Below are 21118 nucleotides of genomic sequence, written 5' to 3' on the forward strand. Positions count from 1 at the left end.
GGAAGGAGGCCTGGCTTCTAGCCCCCAAGTCACTGGGGGTCTCGAGGTGGTCTAACCCCTCTCTTGGGGCTCTATTTCTCCTACCGTAACCTGGGCACAGTCAGCTACTTGACCCTGAGGGGTCCTTCCAGCCCTAATATAAATGTCAAACTCTGAGTCCAGGAACCAGGGCTGCTTAGTCCAACCCAAGGGTGTGGACTGTGGGTACCCAAGGGGTGTCTGACAGTGAAGCAGTCATGGGGGAAGACATGAGGGGGTCTCAGGCAGGAACCAGAGCTCCCCCAGGAGTGCCCTGTGCTCTTCCTCCACCTCTCCCAGCAGCAGGGGAGAAGACAGATTTATTTTGGAGTCAATGAACCCCTTTCACCCCTTTCCCCAGGGCTGGAAACAGCCTGCACAGCTGCCACTCTGTGTGTGTACAGCATTTGGGTGTACACATGCATGTGTACACGTCTAGACATGTACGTGTACTGTCTGTAAGTGCATGTCATGACCGCCACTGCAGCCCTCAAGCCATGTCTGAATCTGGAGTCACCTGTATAAACTGTTCTCATTGGCTGCAGCCAGGCTTCAGAGCCAGGCTGGTGGTGTGTGCCCCACCCCTTGATGCCGAAGGACACAGCCCCCAATTCCCTGGAACCCCCAGTCCTTCCTTCCCTCCTCCAAAACCTGTCCTTCCTGACCCCTGCCACCTTCTCTCAGGGTCCCAGGAGCAGGTGACAGGAGCAGAAGCCGCCTGAGTGGCCAGGGTTGGGCGGGGCACCTCTGTCAGAGAGACCTCAGAGATGCGGGGCGCTGTAAGACCCTGGGGCAGGGCAAGCCAGGGGTGGACTCCAGCCCTTTTCCAGAACCTTCATAGGCTGAGAGCCTGCGGGGAGCTCAGCTGTCTAAATGCATCCATCTGCCTTTGCCACCCGCTGGTCATACTGTCAGCTCACATCAGTGGGCACACACCCCACACCGGAGGCCAGGGGCAGAGGACCAGATCTCTGGCAGTGCCCAGTGGCTTTCCTGTGGCCCACCCCTATACTGGCTGGCTGCCAGAGTCCTGGGTTCCATCCCTGGCTCTGCCACTGAATCTCTGGGTGACCCTGAGATGTCTCAGCCTGCATCTGTAAGTTGGTGATGTGTGGAGAGGACTAGGCAAGGTGACAGCAAAGGTCGGGTCTAGCTGCCCAGAGCCAGGCCCTGCCTGCTTGCACTGTCTCTGACCTCTCCTTGCCCTCCTTCCTATCTCCTCCCCAGCAGGGTGCCTTTCCCTGCTCTGTCTACGTGATGACCCCTGGGAGTCACCTGACTCCACTTAGCCCTGCACCTAGATGCCCAGATCCTCTTTCCTAATTGGTATTTTCACATTTACTCTGTCCCACTCAAGAACCTTCATCGGCTCCCTCTTTCTTTGCTTTCAAGCCTGCGTGTGCTAGTCTGACTTCTGTCGCTTACTGGTGCTGACTTTCTCCTCCAGCTCAGCCAATCCAGTCCTGCCACCAAGCACATGCTCACCCACTCCCCTCACCCAAGTGCCTTCTCCCAGCCACCCTCCAACATGGTCTCCCCTCCCCCCAGAGGTACCCTAATCAGGCTTCCCTTCCCGCTCTCTAAGAGCTGATAGCCACTGTTTGCACTGGTCACGCCTGCTTATCTGTGTCTGCCGGGTCTTCTCTGTGTCAGTGTGCTTGGTACTCCTCCATCTGGCTGTGAGCACCCCAAGGGAAGGGGTCCAGGGCTCCCCATGGGGCTGGGGGGCTTTCAGACACTGTCATGGTGGAATCAGCAGGCACGAGAGTGTTCATGTTACTGGGAATTGTCCCCAGGACACCCCTCCCACCCTGTCCCCTGTAGCTGGGCTAGTTGGAAGGAGATAAGAGGGGAGGCCTTTGGGTGGGGGAGCCTGAAGGGGTCCACCCAGTGGAGCTGCTGAGGGCCACACCCACCTCTCTGTCCCCAGCAGGAGGAAGAGAATGGAGGCCGAGGAGGAGGTAAGGAGCCGTGGGTTGGGCTGGGCTGGACTCACCTCCAGCTTGCCTCTCTCCCTCTCCCCCAAGTCAGCCTGTATTTTGCTGTGCCCCCACCCTTGGCGGATCTTCTCTGCGTGTCTGCTCTGGACATCTCACTCACTCTTCTCCTCCCACCTTTACTCACGCTTGTCTCCCTTTGGGTCTGTCCATTCCACATTGTGGGGGGCTTTCGGGGGGCAGATGAATTTCTGAGGCCTGCCCCCTGCCCTGAAGCTACTCCCAGTCTAGAGGAGCACAGGGTGTAGGGAGTGCTGCAGGGCTGGGAAGCTGGTGGTAGGGTGCGGCTGAGCAAGGGCTGTCTCTGGGGATAGAAGACAGTGGGGGTGGTTGGGCATAAGGGGGACCGTGAAGGCTTTCCCTTTCCAGAAAAAGCAGCAACCATGCTATCCCAGCAGGCCCCTTCCTGGCACCCAGGCTCCCTGGACGTTAAATTCAGAACCCTAAAGCAGACAGCCTTCCCGTCGGCCACTGGGGCTCCTCTGGGCAGCACTGGGGGCACTGCCTTCCTGAGTCCCTAAGCCAGAGGCCTAGGACAGCCCCAGTTCTCTGAAGGAGACAGCAGCTCCCAGAGCGATATTTTTGGGGCAAAATGTTATGTCTTGAGTACCCATCCCAGGGTCCTCAGGCCTCTGCTTGGAGCCCCCAAGCCTAGGAAGGGAGTGGGTGGAAGGTATGTGTGGAGGGTGTCTGGGCTTTGGACCTTCCTGCGGCTCTGCCTAGGTCTCTGGGTGTGGATATTCTGGCGGAGGGTGGAGGGGTCTGTCTTTCCCTGCCTTGGTTCCCTTTCCTTTGTCTTATAGACTGTTACAAGAGTCTGTCTGCCGATGAACTCGGAAAGGGCAGGACCACACCTAGGCATCCCTTTTAGGCTGCTTTCTAGCACAGAGCTGAGACACTAGACTTTAAGGAGCGAGTCCGTGTGTTCCTGTAGGTTTTTGTTCATGGAGGTTTTCATTCTCCCAGCATGGTGTCCTTGTGTCTGAGACATTCTGTGCATCCAGGTCCCCATGGATGTGTGGGTCTGTGTCTCTGTGCGTGTGCCTGTGATCATTCTCTGAGTGTGTGTCCCCTGTGTGTGTAGCTGTGCTTGGGTGTGACGTTCAGCAGCCACCCCCAGCTAACCTGGCTGATGCCCACCAGGACCCTCCCCCCGACACCGTCTGGAGCCCATGGATACCATCTTTGTGAAGAATGTGAAGGATGATGGTCCTGCTCACAGGGCGGGGCTGCGCACAGGTGAGCTGGCCCTGTTACCTGGCTTGGCTCCCTGCAACCCCCGCCCCATCTCTTCTCCCCTCCCATGGGTTAGGATGGGACTCTTAGATCCAGGTTTTGGGGAAGCCCCTGTCCCTGCACTGTCATCCACATCTGGTAAAAAGGTTGGTTCTCAGGTGGGACCACTGACACCCCGTGGCTCACTCTCACGTGGACCTGCCTTTCAGGAGACCGGCTGGTGAAGGTGAATGGGGAGAACGTCATTGGGAAGACCTATTCCCAGGTCATAGCTCTGATCCAGAACAGGTGAGTGCCCCCTGCCTCCCTTCTCCCAGAGTAGCTCCCAGCCCACTTGCCAAGTCCCTGCACAACCTGCCCCCAGGCCCTGGGGGTGCCCTGGCCACCAAGTTCTATGTTCTCCCAGGCCCTGTTGCCCAGCCTGGCCTGACCCCCTGCCCTGTCTCCACAGTGATGACACTCTGGAGCTCTCCATCATGCCCAAGGACGAGGACATCCTTCAGCTGGTGAGTCCTGCTGCTGTCAGAGGTGGGGGCCCCCTGGGGCCGGGCACAGGGTCCAGCCCTTCCCCTGGGGCAGTAGGGAGTGAAGGGGCAGCACCAGCCCACATTGCCCAACTAGGGATGCCAGCCCATCCCTGGGTCACAACTGATGGTTGCTTCATTTAGGGCTGCCTTGTGCTGGGCAAGGGGGAGGCGCTGGCCTTGGCAGGCAGGATTCCTGCCAGGGTATCTGGAAGGAGGGTGGCCCAGCGGGCCCTGCCAGACGGGCTCGTTCTTGTCAGCTCCTATGAGACGCCTATTCCCTGCACGCCCTCCCTGCCTAGCGCGGAGGCAGTGTTGCCTTAGACGTGCCCCCCACACAGGGCACACCCCACTGTTCACACACCCCACCACATACCACTCAACACACCAGCTGGACATGCCAGCTACACAAGCACGCGACATAGTCCGCAGTGCCACCCTTGACTCTGCACACGCACAGCCACGTGCCAGGGAGCACACAGGCACCCTCACATACCCCCACAAACCAAAACATCACAGCATATACCCCAGCTTCTTGGGGCCCTACAACACAACACCCGTGTCTCCCAGTAGGAACGGCCCCTGATCCCCCAGGCGCTGGCCGTCCTCACCGCATGCGTGCCGCCCGCTTGGCGCCTGCGCACCAGCATCACGGGACCACAGCCGAGAAGTGCAGTCGGGAGCCCCCCCACCCAGGCATTTGGCACCTAGAGCTCAGCATTCCTCCACTCACACGCGCACCCACTTACTACACACACACTCACATACACACACACACTCTGTCTCCTCCTCTGTGTCCAACCCCCAACTGACCCAGAGCCCAGGGCAGTCCTCCTGCCCAGCGCCCAGTCCTTGCCAGATGCCAACTTCCTTACGCCCAAGGTCACTGCCCCCCATGGGAGGGCTGAAGGCCAAGCCTGGGAGGCCCCGGGAGCCGCCGAGCTGGCTTCTACCCTGGACGTGCTCTCATAATCACTGTAATCACAGTGCCATGCTTGGCACCATGCCCCTCTGGGAACCTCCACCCCCTGACCTCGATTGTCCCCTTGCCCTTCCTGAGGAGGGGGAAATAGGAATGGGCACCTAAAGGTGGGTGGCTCTCCGCAGTCTCAAGGGCTCTGTCCATATAGCTCCCCACAGACTGAGGGGAGGCAAACAGGCTATAGAGGGTGGTGAAGATGGGGGCGGGGTGGGGTCCGACCTTGGGCACACCCGCCCCCCCCCCCAAGCAAGGGGGGCAAGGAGGAGGGTTCCGCTACCCAGGCTTGGTGAGCAAGCAGCCAGATGTCAGCAACTGGGGGCCTCTGCTGGCTCTCCCATCCCTGACCAGCCAGAGGGTGGGGCCCAGGCATTCCTGTGGTTGGGAGCCAAGGCTGGAGGCCAATGGGGCCGCGGCAGCTGCTGACGCCACCGCCGACGCGGCGAGGCCCCTCCACACCCATTCTCCCCTCCCTCCTCCTCCCAGGCAGCTAGAGCGAGAGCCGAGGGGGCTGAGGGCCGCCTTGCTTCGGGGAGGGCACAGAGCGTGGGGTGTGGGGGCCAGAGACCTGGGCCATTGCAGCGGTCAGTGGGGGGGTGTCTGGGGGTGGGAGGGAGGGCGGAGGCTGGCCGGGATGCTGCTGCCGCTGCCACCGCTGTGATGCCGGGAGCTGGGGAGGCCAGCAGGATGGCAGGAGGGAGAGGTATGTGGGTGTCTGGCCCCGGGGTGTGGGTCCGAAGGGGGCTGAGTGTGCTGGGTGTGGTTTAGCTTGTCCTGGTCATATGATGTGTGTGCCTGGAACTGGAGGTGTAGTTGTGTGTGCGTGTCTCATTGTGTTTCACTGTGTGAGTATCTCTGGGTGTGTATTTTCCTGTCTCCTTGTAGTGTGTGTGTGTGTGTGTGTGTGTGTGTGTGTGTGTTTTGTTTCATCCTCCTACCCTTTGATACTTCGTCCTGAGACAGGACCCCGGGCATCTCATCAAGGGCCAGGCTAGGCCAGGGCCACAAGGCCGCTGTCCCTGGGGGCCGCCTCCTTTTTTGGCTGGGCCTGGGCGCCGGCCCTGTCACTCCTCAGCAATGCAGCGTCAGCCTCAGCTCCCAGTGCCAAATTCCAGGCCTGGGGAGGCAGAAGGTGGCCATGGCCCCTCAGCCAGTCTGGCATCTCCCCCAAGCCTTGCCCAGATGGAGTAGGAGGTGGACAAGTTCCTCATCACCCCAGTGGCCCAAGAGCCAGGCTCCCAGCTCCCTGTCCAGGAGGTGGAGGGCTAACTGGACTCTCTCATCCTCTGCCTACTCCTAGCCTCTGCCCGCCCACAGCCCACCCCACCCCGGACACATCCCTTCCCTGTCATCTGCTACTGTGACTGGTCTCTGTGAGGTTTCCCAGCTCTGCCCAGGGGGCTGCGGGCATCTCTGGACATAAAGAAGCAGGGAGGTGGCTGAGGCCAGCATGGGGGGAGGACCCTAGAAAACATGTCAGAGTGTTTGTGGGTGAAGGCTGTCCTTGTCATAAGTCTTCGAGAAATCCTGGCTCTTCCTCGAGTGTAAGCGTGTGTGAGTATGTGTCAAGGCCTCTTATTTTCCCTTTGTCCTCCGTGGGCTGTTTGGAGCACACCCTCCCACCCTTCCCTCTAAGGACTCCCCTGCTCGGTCCTCTCCCTTCAGCCCTCTTCCTTCTCTGAGGTGCTGATCTCCCAGGCTGCCAGGGCCCTGCCCGTGGGACCTGTCCCGCACTGCTCACCTGCCTCCGTGTCCCCGGACAGGCCTATTCCCAGGACGCCTACCTGAAGGGGAACGAGCCGTATTCTGGAGAAGCGCGGAGCATCCCAGAGCCACCCCCAATCTGCTACCCTCGCAAGACCTACGCCCCGCCAGCCCGGGTCTCCGCCTGGGCCACTATGGTGCCTGAGCCCCTCTCAGCACTGCCCAGCGACCCGCGCAGTCCTGCTGCCTGGAGTGACCCGGGGCCCCGGGGCCCGTCCACCGCTCGCTCCCGTCCAGACAACTCTTCCTTGGGGATGAGCCAGCCCCGCCCCAGCCCTGGTGCCTTCCCCCGTCTCCCCTCGGAGCCCAGGACGCCCCGTGCCTTCCCGGAGCCTGGCAGCCGGGTGCCCCCCAGCAGACTGGAGTGTCAGCAGGCCTTGTCACAGTGGCTGTCGAACCAGGTCCCCCGCAGGGCGGGGGAGAGACGGTGCCCTGCTATGCCCCCCCGGGCCCGCAGTGCCTCCCAGGATCGCTTGGAGGATATGACTGCCCACCGCCCGTGGCCCTGCTCCACCTCTCAGGGTGCCTTGAGCCAGCTGGGCCAGGAGGGCTGGCACCGAGCTCGCTCAGATGACTACCTGAGCCGGGCCACCCGCTCAGCTGAGGCCCTGGGACCAGGGGCACTGGTGTCACCCCGCTTCGAACGCTGTGGTTGGGCTTCCCAGCATCCGTCTGCCCGCACTTCTGCTTGCCCACCCAGGGACCTGCCCGGGCCACAGGCCCCACCCCAGCCTGGCCTGCAGGGCCTGGATGACATCGGCTACATTGGGTACAGGAGCTATAGCCCCTCATTCCAGCGCCGGACTGGTCTTCTGCATGCACTCTCCTTCCGGGACTCGCCCTTCGGGGGGCTGCCCACCTTCAGCTTGGCCCAGTCCTCTGCACCGTTTCCACCAGAGGCCTCTGAGCCACCCAGGGTTGTCCGACCAGAACCCAGCACCCGGGCCCTAGAGCCCCCCACTGAGGATCGCCGAGATGAGGTGGTCCTGAGGCAGAAGCCTCCGACGGGCCGCAAGGTCCAGCTGCCCCCTGCAAGACAGATGAACCTTGGGTTTGGTGACGAGTCCCCAGAGCCAGAGGCCAGCGGGCGAGGGGATCGCCCGGGCAAGAAGGTGGCTCCTTTGGCCACAACTGAAGACTCTCTGGCGTCCATCCCTTTTATCGGTGAGTGATGATGTAGGTGGTGTCTTGGGGACTTCGTGCCCTGTTGTACCCACCCACCTCCCTACCATGGGAAAAACTCTGGGGTGTGTGCTGACAGGATTAGCCTGTTTCTCTGTGTGTCCATCTGTCAGTCTATCCATCTGTCCGTTCTTCTGTGGTCTCCTCCATCCTTCCTCCACTCATCCTCCCGTCGTCTTTTCTCCCTCCCTTGTCCCCTCCTTCCACCCATCCATTCTTCCTTCCATTCTTTCTTCTTTTCTCTTTGTTCCTTCCATCCATTCTCGATGCCTCCATCATCCAACAAATACTTGTGCCAGGCACTGTGCTAGACCCATGTTTTCCTGGTATCAGGTCCAACCAGGTCAGGGAGATGATCAGATAAGAACAACCCTGCAGGATGGGTGTGGTGGGAGCAAAGAGAGACTGAAGACGTAGTCTGGATCAGAGCACAGTAGCCAAGAGGAGAATCCTGGAGAAAGGACATTGTAGCTAAGACTTGAAGGATGAAAAGGAGGTAGAAGAAGAATGTTTAGGGTGAAAGAGGCAAGATGCACTTTGGGGTCACTGGAAGGGTCAGAGGGGACCTTGTTGGTCTCCAGGGATTTTAGACTTTATCCTGAAAGCAGAGGGAATACTGAAGACCTGCCACATTTAGGGCAGATGTTGGGCAAGAGGTGGAGAGGGTTGTGGCTGCCAGGTCTCTGGTCTAGGTGGAGCCAGGTGACTAGAGCCTCACCGCCATATTGGGAATGAGAAGGAGTGGGGTAGGAAAAGGTTTAGGGTTTGTTGTATCTGAGGCACCCGTGAGGGAGCAGGATCGCTGGGCTGGGGTCCAGGGGCTTGGAAGAAATACAGCAATGTGAGGTCATAGGACTGGGAATCAGGAGCCAAGAGGTGGTAACTGGAGCTGAGTGGTGAGCTCACCCTAGGCAGCTATGGCGGAGGGGAGAAGAGGGCTGGGCCAGGAGAGGAGACACAGCCCCTGCGCACCCCAACCAGGCTTCAGTCTGAGGGGCAGACACAGCCTCTTGTCTTAGCAAGCTCCCAGTCTGAGGGGGGAAGTAGTCTTTAGTTTCAGAGTATCCCCACTCTGATGGGGAAGACATAGCACCCCCCTTCAAGGAGCAAGCCCTCAACTGAGAGAGATGGTCCTTATCCTCAAGAGGCTGCCAGTCTGGGGGGAAAGACACCTGCCCTCAGGAGCCCATGTCTGAGGGGGAGGGAGACACAGCCCCTGCCCTCAGGAGCCAGGACTAAGGAGGGTGACTCAGTGTGATGGGGGGGGGGGCAGGCGTTGAGCCTCCATGCCCACAGTCTGGTGTGTTGGTCACCCCTGGCAGAGGGCATGTGGTCTGAGCACTTGAGGAACCTTGGAGGTGCCGTCACGGGCTGGAGATGAGGGGCACTGGGGCCGGCAAGTCTGGGCTGGGGGCAGCAGGCTCAACTCTCTGCCACCTTCACCCACCACTCCCTCCGCTTGTGCAGACGAACCCACCAGCCCCAGCATTGACCTCCAAGCCAAGCACGTCCCCGCCTCTGCTGTGGTCTCCAGCGCCATGAACTCGGCCCCCGTCCTGGGCACCAGCCCGTCCTCCCCAACCTTCACCTTTGCGCTTGGCCGCCATTATTCCCAGGACTGCAGTGAGTGCTCCCGGCACCCTAGCCCTCTCTCCTCCCCGCTGCCTGGTTCCTAGGGGTCTCTATGGGTCTGCTGCTTGATGCCTGGTTTCTGCTCTTCCTGGGGACAGTCACCTCCTGGCCCTGCCCAGATTTGAGGGCTTTGGGAAAACCCCTGGCCTGATGCCTCACTGACCCCAGTGCCCATGCTGGGTGGCTTTGCAGGCAGCATCAAGGCCGGCCGCCGCTCCTCCTATCTGCTGGCCATCACCACGGAACGCTCCAAGTCCTGCGATGACGGACTCAACACCTTCCGGGACGAGGGCAGGGCTCTGCGGTGAGGCCTTGTCTGGAGTGGGGGGCGCTCACGGCCACCCTGGCTGATGCTCACTGGGCTCCCTGGTGGGGCTCTGGGCCCTCGGGTCCTCTGCACACCAGGCAGTGTGCTTCCCCCTTAGTAGCCTCTGAGCCTGGGGAAGTGAGGTGGGAGACAGAGGATGAGGGGTGAGGTCCAAGCGCTGTTTCCCACATTCTCACCCTGGCCCTTGAATCCCCAGGCGCCTGCCAAACCGCGTGCCCAGCCTGCGGATGCTTCGCAGCTTCTTCACAGATGGGGTGAGTGGTAATGTTGCAGGCAGGGGTCATGGCGTCGATGTTTTTCCATGCCCCTATCCCCCATGTTTTTCCATGCCCCCGCCACCTGATCCACTTTTTAACTTTCTTTGGGTTTTTTAGACCTTCCCTGAAATTTCAGCCTCGCCCCTGACAGTTCATGTCTCCTTTTGCCATTTTATATTTTCCTTCTCGGCGTTTGCCATGGCAGTGCCAGGCCTCCCCTGCCTGTCTCCCCTGCTAGAATGTAAGCACCAGGAGGGCAGGGCCTTCCTTTGCTTTGTTCATGGTTTGACCTCTGGCCTGCTCTCAGTGTTTTCATGGCGTCTTCAGGAGATAAGAGGCAGGTTGGAAAGGGGGGCACCCAGGGTTGAGGGTGATGGAGAAGAAGGGGTGTCAGGCCTGGGGAGTCACAGAGTCAGTTCTGAGATGGCCTTAACTCTTTCTGATGGGGAGCGAACTGGAAAAGCCGTCTCAATTTCTAACCCTCCAGATCTCTGGCTCATTTAACACCTGGATGACTTTGTCACCTGCCTCATTCCTTATCATTTCCTCTGCTTACTTAACTCTCCCTTGACCTGTCACCACTCCTGCTGGAGTCCTGTTGACACTGTCGCTTCCTCTGTTTAACTCCTTGTGGACATGACTACCTGCTCCACTAACTCAGTCCTGTTGACATTCCCACTTCCCCTGTTTATTTAACTCCATGTTGACACGATCACTTCCTCTGTTTCCTTAATTCCTGCAAGTCTATAAAGTTAAGGGAGGTTCCAGATTGGCTTTTCTAGCGTGGTAAGACATGTGGGGAGTAGGTCACTACCTTTCCTCCTTTCTGGCTTCCCAATCACGGATGTCTCATGACCTCGACACCAGTGGTTCAGAGAGGGCAAGCGGGGCCCATGAGGCCACACAGCACGGTGGAGTGTAGCGCAGGCACACATCAGGCAGCAAGCGGTCCATGGGGCTCCTGAGATGCTGGTGCTTTGGCAGCCACCCTAAATTTCCCGTTGTTGTCTCGCTGCAGTCCTTGGATAGCTGGGGCACTTCTGAAGATGCAGACGCTCCTTCTAAGCGACACTCAACCTCTGACCTGTCAGATGCCACCTTCAGTGATATCAGGAGAGAAGGCTGGTTGTATTATAAGCAGGTCCTCACCAAGAAGGGGAAGGTAAGATGGCCGGAGGAATGAGGTGGAGGTGGATGGAAGCTGGCTCCGGCAGAACTCTCCGGCTTCTCCTACACCCACTCCGTAGCCTCTGGAGCCAGAGAGAGCCCGCTGACGCTTAGGCATGAGGGGTAGAGGTTGGATGCAAGGACGAACTTCCTGGGGGACCTGAAGCATTCATGGGAAAGAGGTTTACTTGGGGGAGGGGTGTTTTACTGTGGGGTGAATCTGATCAAGTTGCACTTGGAATTCTGATAAAACCACAGTGATCCTTGGTTAGCAGATGACCTCCCCAAGTGATCACTGAGACTCATAGAAAATGAGGCAGCATGGCCAGGGCGATGCTCTTAGGGGAGCTAAGGACCACACAGAAAGCAGAAGTCAGCCTTTTCAGGGCCTTGCAGAGTCAGCAAAGCTTCTAGTCTCTATCCTAAGGGCACCTGAAGGTCCCAGGGGCTGGCCTCTTTCATGTGGCTTCCTGGGGAGTGAACTAGAGGGGACTGAATTGGAGGCAAGAAGACCAGGTAAGAGCCAGCTCAGAGATGGTGAGAAATGAAGGCAGCTGGGGTCTGGGGGGAGTAGCCAGAGTGGGGAGACTAGCAGGATCCTGAAGGGGGAAGGTGGGGCCCCCTGGGTCCATGGAGTACAGACTTCCAGTTCCCAACTGGCATCATGGCCCAAGGGAGGGGAGCACCCACTGCCGTCCCTCCAGGCAGCCGGCTGAGCAGAGTAGAGCTGTCTACAGACTGGGCTTGGTTCTTGACTGCGCCACCTTTACTTGCTGGTGGAGCTGGGTGACTCACCTGCCCATGACTCAGTTTCCTCGTCTGTAACTGAAGCTAATAACGATTCTTAGCTCATATGCCTGTTGCCGAAGATTAAATGAGATGATCTAAGTAAAGGGTTTTCCCAGGACCTGACATGGGGGCTGCCATTCTTCTGCTTACTGCTATTATTTGAGTTTCCCCTTCCTTTTAGGGGTCTTGTACCCGGAAAGAATGTAACTTCTCAGTCAGATAGACTTGGAGTTGCTGTCCAGTGACTTTTAAGCTTCAGGCTTTGGGCAACCCCCTTATCTTCAGAGCCTCACTGTTCTGATCTGTGAGATGGGGACATGATCCTCGCCCCACAGCCAGTGCGAGGGTGAGGTGTGATCCAGGCAGGGCCAGCAAATGTCTTGCCTTCGCCCAGTGCAGGGAGAAAGACCCAGGACCTGCCTGCTCTGAGCGCTTCTAGATTCTGGGCTGAAATTCTGGGTAATGCCAGGCCAGCCCTGCCCTGCCCTGTTCCCATGAGCAGAGTAACCACATTGCATAACAGTTACGAGAGCATGACTCTGCCACGGGGGAGTTGAGGGGAGCCACATGTGGTATAGGTGACTCTAACTTAGCAGAGGGGCTGGGAGGTTGGAAGCCAGGACAAGAGGTGGGGGCTGAGGTGGGCGCCTGCCCCTGCATGCGGGGCCTCATCAATTGGGGCAAGCCTTTGCAAGGTCTTAAATAAGATGGGGTCTGTGAGCCCAGGAGGAAGGGTCGCTTCTGTGACAGGAGGAGACAGCACCATTGCTGTTGTCCAGGTGAGTGAGGATGGGGACCCTAACCCAAGTCGTGGCATGGGGCCAAGGAGAGGGGCAATTTAGAGAAATTCAAGGGGAAGGAAGGGCTGGCCTGGGAGGTGAGGGCAGTTGGAAGCGGCGCACTGGTTCCCAGGCTCACAGCTTGGCCTGCAGTGGTGGGGTGGGGGACCTTCCTGTGATCCACAGGGCACTGGAGGAGGAGGTTTGGGGAAAGAAAACCAGGTGTGGACAAACTCTTCCAACCCAACCTTTGAGCCCCTGGGAGGCCCTGGTGAGACCTGCAGACCCCTGACACCCAGGTGGCCTGTCCTCCAGCTCTGGGGACCTCTGCAGCCCAGGCTGAGCAATTCCTATGCAGGAAGATGAGCTGGCCCCTCCTGCTCACTGGCCACTCCTGTGGGGATAAACCTGATCCCACTCGTACCCTCAATGCTGTGGTCTTGGAGTTAGGAGAACGGTCAAGCCAGCTCCAGGCCCTTGGTTTGTCTGTCGTCCTGAGTTCCTGAGTGCCCACCTATCAGCAGGGACGCTGGTGCCCAGGGGTGGCATGGCCTCCTAGCTGGCTTGTCTCAGAGGGGCACCCCTGGCACCACCTCTCTCAGAGGGTAACATTCCCCCAAGGGGCCCTGGTGTCTCCTGCTCAGAACATCCTTCCCAGTCCAGCAGGTCTTGGGGAAGGCGGAGCTCATGGCAGATGTGGGCAGGCCCACCCTGTGCCTGGCTCTCCTCATCTGGCTTGTGCTGAGGGCGAGTCTCACGCTGGGTGTGGCGCAGGGAGCCCTCCTCTGATGGGGCGGCGGACCCCTGGCCTCAAGGTGCCCCGGACTTCCAGTCAGTTATTCAGTAACTAGTGACTAGCGCTTCCCCTGCCTGTGAGGTGCTGAGCTTCAGTGAGCACTTGGGGAAATGAACAGGGTGATGATTGTCCATCAGTAGAAAGGAATTGGGACCTGCCTTTAGAAGAAAAATATAGTCAGAGAGGCCTTGCTGAGGAGGTGATTGATGTGGGTGACCTTTGAAGGAGAAGGAGGTAAGAGACGGGGCTCTGGGCTGAGGGGACGACCAGGGCAAAGGCCCGAGGAAGGTAGGGTTTGCCCCTTCACTGAAAGACCTATGGGTGGCATAGTGAGAAATAAGGAGGGCGCAGAGAGAGGGTTTGGAGAGAGGCAGCAGCCAGGTGACAGAAGACCCTTAATTTGATTCCCAGGGCAGTGGGAGCCCATGAAAGGGTGCCAAGGGAGAGGCCCAGTCTCATTCATGTGTGCAAGGGCTGGCTGCAGTTGCTGGGTACAGGATGCAAAGGAGACTGGAGAGGTTTGTGCAGTTGTCCAGGCGAAAATTGCCGATGGCTTGGACAGGGTGGGAGCAGGAGAGGTGGAGACAGGTGATACTTAGGAAGCAGAGCAGCTGTGACTTCCTGATGGGTTGAATTGTCAAGGGTGGAGGAAAAGGGAGGAGTGAGCCGCAACTCCCAGGTTTCTGAGCAACTCTCAGATTTACTGCTGGAAAAGATGGGGTTGGGGAACGGAGAACAGGTTTGACGGTGAAAATCAAGTGCCCGTGGTGAGCAAGCAGCCTGTGAAGTGCCCGTGTACACGTGAAGGAGAAGCCAAGCAGGCAGTGGGAGGGACAGGCCCGCATTGGGAAGGGGAGGGCCGGGGACACTGCTGGGAATCACCACTAGCAGGTGGACAGGACCAAGGGCCCAGTGTGGATGATGTCATGAGGGAGGGAGGCGGGCGGAGAGGGGAGCCCTGCACAAAGGCCTGGACTCCGGCTCCTTGAGGGCACAGGCCCAACCTCAGCTCTGCCGGCGTATGAGGTCAGATGAATCTGTCGTGGGGACTGTCCTGAGTTCTCGGCCTCTGTCCACCAGATGCCATAGCACTTCCTCCCGTGTGAAAACCGAAAACGCCTCCAGATAAATGTCCCTGGGGGTGATTTGTTCCAGATGAGAACTGGTGTGGAGAATGTCAGGGGAGGGAATCTAGAGGAGGAGGCCGGGAAGGAGCTGGTGGAGTTAGGAGGTAAACCAGGGACCTTGGTGTCCCGGATGCCAAGAGGGTTTGGAGAGGGAAAGTCTCGCTGGTGGAATCAGATGCCTCTGGAGGTCAAGGAAAGGGTCAGGAGCAGCCTCTGGTTTTAGCAACTTCAGGCCTGGGTGACCTTGAGAGCATCTGCCGGTCAAGGGAGATGCTGAGTGGAGAGTTGAGTGGGAGGCAAAGAAGTGGGGGGAGCAGGTGTGACAACTCTTGGCCAGCTTTGCTGCGAAGCGGTACGGTGTGAGGGGCAGCAGGAATGGCTTTACAGGGTCCTTTGTAAGGTGGGTCTTGCTGGGGGGACTTGATTGCCCTCCTAGCCCCCCGCTGGTCTCTGGGGCGTGCCAGCGCCCGATGAGTGTGGGTGCTGGTGTTGACAGAGTGGGAGACGTTGGAGACTTCCTAGGGGAGCGGAGAGTGATGGGCAGGATGTCCAGGCTGCGGGACTGGGCGGCCGGGCAGGGTGCAGCAGGGGCCCGGGGAGCGGCGGGCAGGGCGCCCCGGCGTCCGGTGTCTGCAGCTTCTACAGCCCCTTGGCCTGTGCCCGCGGGGCGGGCAGGCCTGGCCTCTCACATGCCCCCCTTCCGTCTCTTCCTCTCCGTGTCTCCCTGCAGAAAGCGGGCGGCGGCCTGCGCCAGTGGAAGCGGGTGTACGCCGCGCTGCGGGCGCGCTCGCTCTCCCTGAGCAAGGAGCGGCGGGAGCCCGGGCCGGCGGCGGCGGGGGCTGCGGCGGCCGGCGCAGGTGAGGACGAGGCGGCGCCCGTCTGCATCGGCTCCTGCCTGGTGGACATCTCCTACAGCGAGACCAAGAGGAGGCACGTGTTCCGGCTGACCACCGCTGACTTCTGTGAATATCTCTTTCAGGCTGAGGACCGGGATGACATGCTGGGCTGGATCAGAGCGATCCGGGAGAACAGCAGGGCCGAGGGCGAGGTGAGGGCCTGAGGGCCGGGCCGGGCCCAGCCCCGCCGAGCCAGGGAGCCAGAGCTGACCAGGGCCGGCCCCTCACCGCAGTGACCCGCCCGCGCCCTCCGAGCCTCAGCGTCCTCTCCCCACAGGGCCTGACAGCCGTGCTCTTGCCACTGCCTCCCAGGGCCTGTGTGGAGAAAGTGCAGACAGTGGGCACGGAGCACCCGGTGTCCGTGGTGCCCTGTGACTGGCAGTGGCAGTAGTGCCTGTAGGGACAACAGTCGTTCTTACTGTTAGAGCGATGACTGCCTTGGGCAGGTCTGGCACAGATAGGTCGGCTCCAGCTGACCTCAGCTTCTCGCTGGAGGTGTGGGGGGCGGGTCCCCTGTGGACTGTATTACAGAATGAGGTGCCCCTGTGCCAGAACTGCGCCTGACCCTCTGACAGGGCTGGCCTGTCCACAGGGGCACCAACATGTTGACCTTGGGAGGAGGCCAAGAGGCTTGGCCTTTGGCAGCAGGCAGCAGGGGTTGAGCCAAGGCCTTGGCAAGGACTTTGGGAGAATTTTTAAATGGCGTGCCCTCCTGGGCAGCTACTGCCATAGCTCTGCGCTGGAGTTTGCATCTCTGCTGGTGTCGCCTGCGTGAAGTTATATGGGGAGGCCCAGGCTCGGGGACTGGTCTCTGCCAAGAGGACAGTGGGTGGGGCCCTACCAGGCCTGTTCCTGCTCTGGCTGTGGGAAGAGGGGTGCATAGCCTCTGGGCCACTGGGTGTTCTTCCTGAGCACCCAGTCTCTCACTGAACCAGGCACTGGCCTCCCCAGGACATTGTCTTTCCTGGTGATAGGAAGGAAAGTGCCTAGAATCTGGGACTCCTGCTCTGAGAGGCCTGGCTGTCCCCAACACGCAGTGGCCAGGGGCTCCTAAGTCACCTCCATTATTGCAATTGCTGTGCCTTGCCAGGACTGTGCTGAGTGCATTATTCTGCACCCCAACCCTGAGGTTGCCATGTTATCTCCCCACATTACTGCCAAGGAGACTGAGGCTCAGAGAGGCTAAGTGGATTACCCAAGGTCACACAGCTGGTGAGGGGGGCTCAGGAATCCAGCTCTGGTCTTTCTCGCTCCAGGGTCTGTGCCCTCCAGGTGGCAGATGGAGGAGAGGGGGCAGGGCCGAAGCCAGGGATGAGCCCTGGGCAGGCGAGCTGTGGTCACTGACTGGTCTGCTCTCTCTTCCCTTCCTGCTCCAGGACCCCGGCTGTGCCAACCAAGCTCTGATCAGCAAGAAGCTTAATGATTATCGAAAAGTGAGGTGAGGTTGGGTCCTCATGGAGCAGTCCTGGCCATGGTGGGGGCGGGGGCACTCCAGGCAGATGCTCCCACAGAGTCATCCTCTGCCGAGGGAGGCAGGGAAGGCCGGCAGGGGCCCTGAGGCCTCCGGTCACTGGTCACCGGTCACCGGAAGAGCATGGAGGGATTGCCTCAGGGATGGAGGGGTTGAAAGTGGTGGAAGGGTAGGGGCATGCTGGGTCACGTCAGAGGTTGACCTGTCCTCTCCCCCTTATTCTATGCAGCCATAGCTCTGGGCCCAAAGCCGATTCTTCCCCCAAAGGCTCTCGTGGCCTAGGGGGCCTCAAGTCTGAGTTCCTCAAGCAGAGTGCAGCCCGTGGCCTCAGGACTCAGGACCAGCCTGCAGGGAGCAAAGGTAGGAATGTGGCTGCTACGGGGGTGACTCTCGAGCATGTGTGTGCCTGTGTGGTGTGTGTACACACGCGGTCAGCCCTGTGGGTCTTCGCACGTGCAGGGAGGGCATGTGTGTGTGCAACATGCGCACATGTTTGTGTGTGTGTGCCTGTGAGTGAGCCAGTATTATCTCAGTGTGTCTGTCCATATGTGTTTGCCTGTGAGCAGTGGCCGCTCTCAGGGTCTCAAGGTTGGGAGGACCTGGGACATGCCCTCTGGGACGTGCCAGCTGCATAGTCCTCCCATCCCTGGGGAAGGCACATCCTTCCAGGGCAGACTTTTCCACCTTCACACACTTTTGGCTCTTAGAAGTTTCTCCCTTGATTGTACTAGAACCTGTGGCCCCCCACCTCATTATGTTAGCCTGGAGCCCACATAGAAGTTCTTACGTAACGCTGAGGCTCTCGCCTTTGAGATAAACATGCTCATCCCATCAGTCTTCTCTCTTGGGATGTCAGTTCTCATCAGCCGTTGGCACCCCGGTTGCCTCTCTGATGGAGTCCCCATATGTCCAGACACGTGTGAGCGGGCGTGTAGGTGTGTGTGACCAAGGGTGGCTGCTGCTTCCCCTCCTCCCAGGCCCAGCTCATTCTGACTCTTTCGCCTCCCCCACCCCAGATGACAGTGCTTCTGCCTCCAGAACTCCCTGGGGCATCAACATCATCAAGAAGAACAAGAAGGCCACCCCCAGGGCCTTTGGGGTCAGGCTGGAGGAGTGCCAGCCAGCCACAGAGAACCAGGTGTGTCCCTGCCATAGTCCAGAGCAAGCAGGGAAACGGGTGGCCAAGGCACAGAGGGTCAGAGAACCAAGGAGTTTGGGAACCAGCTCCCCACCTTGTCTGACAGCCCAAATGAGGTAGCCCCCCACTCCTAAGTCTGCCGGGATGTACAGAGCTGAGGCAGATCTCACACCGCTGCCCCCCAGCCAGTGTTCCTTTTCAGACCATGTCGAAGCTTTGGTATTATTTCCACCCCCTGAGCTGGGGGCAGCTAAGACCTTTTGTCCCCCTGAGAGGCTCCTGGGGGTAGCTGGGCTTCTCAGCCCCCTCCTCTGGCCCACTAGTGGAGATGCTTCCCTTGCCCTCCCTGACATGCCTGCCCTGTGTGTCCCCAGCGGGTCCCCTTGATTGTGGCTGCCTGCTGCCGCATCGTGGAAGCGCGGGGGTTGGAGTCCACGGGCATTTACCGAGTGCCAGGCAACAACGCAGTAGTGTCCAGTCTGCAGGAGCAGCTCAACCGTGGGCCCGGTGACATCAACCTGCAGGATGAGGTGGGTTCGCCTTGGGGGAGCTGTGGAGGGAAGGCTGAGGTGGCATGGGGGTGCTTTGCTACATGTTGTGTTGTGACAACCCTTCATCGTGCCTGGCAAACTGCCCAGCCCTGGGCCAGGGCCCCAAGATGGGCAAGACGGGACCTGCCTTGCAGGCTAGCTGCGGGCACGGACAGCCACTGAGGCCTTGAAGATAGAGGCATCACAGCCCCGGGCACTGAAGCTGAGGCAAGAAGGCAGCAACTTTGGGGGCCTTGAGGATGAGTAGAAGTCATTAAAGGTCAGGCGAGGGCATTCCAGGCGGAGGGAAATGCTTGGGCAAAGACGCAGACACCCAAGGTTTGCCAGCGACAAGGCGTCTTTTCTGTAAAAGGGCCAGGTAGTAAATATTTAGGCTTTGGTTACATAGAGCTTCTGCTGCCTCTCTGCCCCCTGTCCCTCCCTCCACTTCCTCTTCCTCCTTTTTCTTCACAACCCTTTAAAATGTAAAGACCAATCTCAGCTCAAAAGCCTTGCAAACATAGGCTGCCTCTTGCTTTGCAGACTCCCCTTGCTTTGCAGACTCCAGGCTCAGAAGGGGAATGTTTTCTGGAGCAGTTTGCCTTAGGGGAAAAAGCAGCTGATCTGGGGAGACAAGCCTGGCTGGGGAAGGGATCTGACTGCCTCACTTGGGAGCTCAGAGCACAGCCTGAGGTTCTCCATCCTAGGGGGGACCCCAGAGGTGCTGAAGGAGGGCAGGTCAGGGACCCCAGCCTTGTTTGGATGAGAGCAACCCGTCTAGCTCTCTGTCGTGTTGGGTTTTCATGTATGATTCTGTTTGACAAAAGGGTCTCTGCTGGAGAGATGTCTTGGGAAGGGCAAATGTGGGCAGTGACGTCCCACGGTGACATGCCGTGAGCCCTGTTGTGACACACGAATCAGTCTTCCCTTCCTGGGAAAATGGGGAGACAAGATGACCTAGACTTGAGAAAGGGCGGATCTGCCGTCGCCAGACAGGGTGGAGGGGAGAGGAGAGGGTGCCTCGGGCCGGAGCAGCGGTGGCCTTGAGCGTTGGACTCTTTGAAGAAAGAACAGGAGCGGGTAGGAAGGTTGTCCAGGCAGGTGGTGGTGGCATTTTCCAAAATCCCAGAGGAAGATCTGTGTGTGGGGACAGAGAACGGACCCACCTCCTGGGCTGGGGGCAGGAGGGACGCCCCGGCAGGGCATGGAGCCTGGCATGATCCAGTGGAAGCCTTCAAGGGCTCAGCAGTTGGGGGCCCTAAATAAGAGTGGGGTTTGTGAAGGACCACTACAGGACATAGTGAGGGAGGCCCAGCGCAGCGGGCCTCAGGAGGACTTGGTGTTCCTGAGGAGTGCTGAGGAGGGGGCAGCCTGAGGAGCTGGCTGTGTGGAGGCAGCGAAGAGTCAAAAGTCTGAGCCGGTCTGTCCTTGGCAGAAACTGGGGAGTAGGTCAGTGAGGGAGGATGTGTCAGGTAGTGGCCGCACTGGATTTGGGATGATGTTAAGCCTCCCACATGGGGTGATGGCATAATCAGGCACTGGACCGAGAGTAGACTGGAGAGTGGGTGTGGGGTCAGGCTGGGCCATGGAGGTGAGACAGCTGTGGGGCAGCTGTTTGAGGAGAGAGGGATCACCAGAAGAGCAAGGGCCAGGCCCTGGGGGGCAGGAGAGGAGGTCACAGGAGAGACCAGGGGGCACATATTTGCACACAGGAGGGGTCAAGGCAGCTGGGAGATGAGAAGGGCCCACACCTTGGGGCCTGGGGTAGGGTGAGGAGTGTGCTGGGTAGGGTTGGGGATGCACCAGACCTCAGCCTGGAGTTGGGGCTTGCTTAGGTGTGTGGTTTTGTCTCAGTCCTGCCATTTGTCAGGTGCGCTGGCAGTGTTGTGTGCCAGTGAATCTAACTCCCGATAAGCCTGTGGGGAAGGTATGTTTTGGGGATTCTCTGGCATTAAGCAGTGAGCTGCTTAATGTACTGAGCCTGTATATTGTAGGCTCTGGTGTCTCTGTTGAGGATACTAAGTTGCTCTCTGGGCCTGAGTGATCCTGGGCAGTTCCTAGCATGTGTGTCCTGGACTTTGAGCAGGGCGATGGCGCCCCCTGATGGACAGGATGGATAATGACCCTCTGTATTCGACACCCATTTATTTAGACCAAGTTTCTCACCCTTGACATTTTGGGCAGGATGATTCTTTGTTGTGGGAGGTTGTCTCTGGAGCAACACCCCTGGTCTCTATCTGCCAGATGCAAGTGTCCCCCACCCCACCCCCCACCACCTCACCTGTGAAAACCAAAGTGGCTCCAGACATTGCTAAATGGCCCTGGGGCAGGGGCGGGACCCCAGGTGAGAACTACTGATTTAGATCTTTTAAGTGCCAGGCTTACAGCTAGGCAGGTGAGAAGAGCCTGGGGGAGGAATAAGACAGACAGGATCCCTGCCCCTCAGGGAGATAGGCAGGCACCAGGAAACAAAGCCCTGTGATAATGACAGTGTAGAGGGTGCTATGA

General features: G+C 59.1%; 1 protein-coding gene across 3 annotated transcripts in view; it reads left to right on the top strand.

The window, feature by feature from the left end:
* ARHGAP23 (Rho GTPase activating protein 23) overlaps window positions 1-21118 on the top strand; it is a gene marked incomplete at both ends in the record, with an annotated part of 62130 nt that overhangs the window by 24636 nt on the left and 16376 nt on the right. The window contains 14 exons of one of the 3 annotated variants that reach the window (XM_084236704.1): window positions 1949-1979; window positions 3159-3254; window positions 3461-3539; window positions 3703-3757; window positions 6518-7682; window positions 9168-9323; window positions 9525-9636; window positions 9857-9914; window positions 10936-11079; window positions 15306-15623; window positions 16848-16909; window positions 17172-17302; window positions 17959-18080; window positions 18455-18610. In XM_084236704.1, the coding sequence (XP_084092830.1) occupies window positions 1949-1979; window positions 3159-3254; window positions 3461-3539; window positions 3703-3757; window positions 6518-7682; window positions 9168-9323; window positions 9525-9636; window positions 9857-9914; window positions 10936-11079; window positions 15306-15623; window positions 16848-16909; window positions 17172-17302; window positions 17959-18080; window positions 18455-18610 (2685 nt within the window). Of the gene's footprint in view, window positions 1-1948; window positions 1980-3158; window positions 3255-3460; window positions 3540-3657; window positions 3758-6517; window positions 7683-9167; window positions 9324-9524; window positions 9637-9856; window positions 9915-10935; window positions 11080-15305; window positions 15624-16847; window positions 16910-17171; window positions 17303-17958; window positions 18081-18454; window positions 18611-21118 lie in introns of all 3 variants that reach the window. The other 2 variants (XM_084236703.1, XM_084236705.1) reach the window with 2 other exon arrangements.

This window comes from Talpa europaea (genome assembly GCF_964194135.1).
Source record: "Talpa europaea genome assembly, chromosome: 7".
Taxonomy (NCBI): domain Eukaryota; kingdom Metazoa; phylum Chordata; class Mammalia; order Eulipotyphla; family Talpidae; genus Talpa; species Talpa europaea.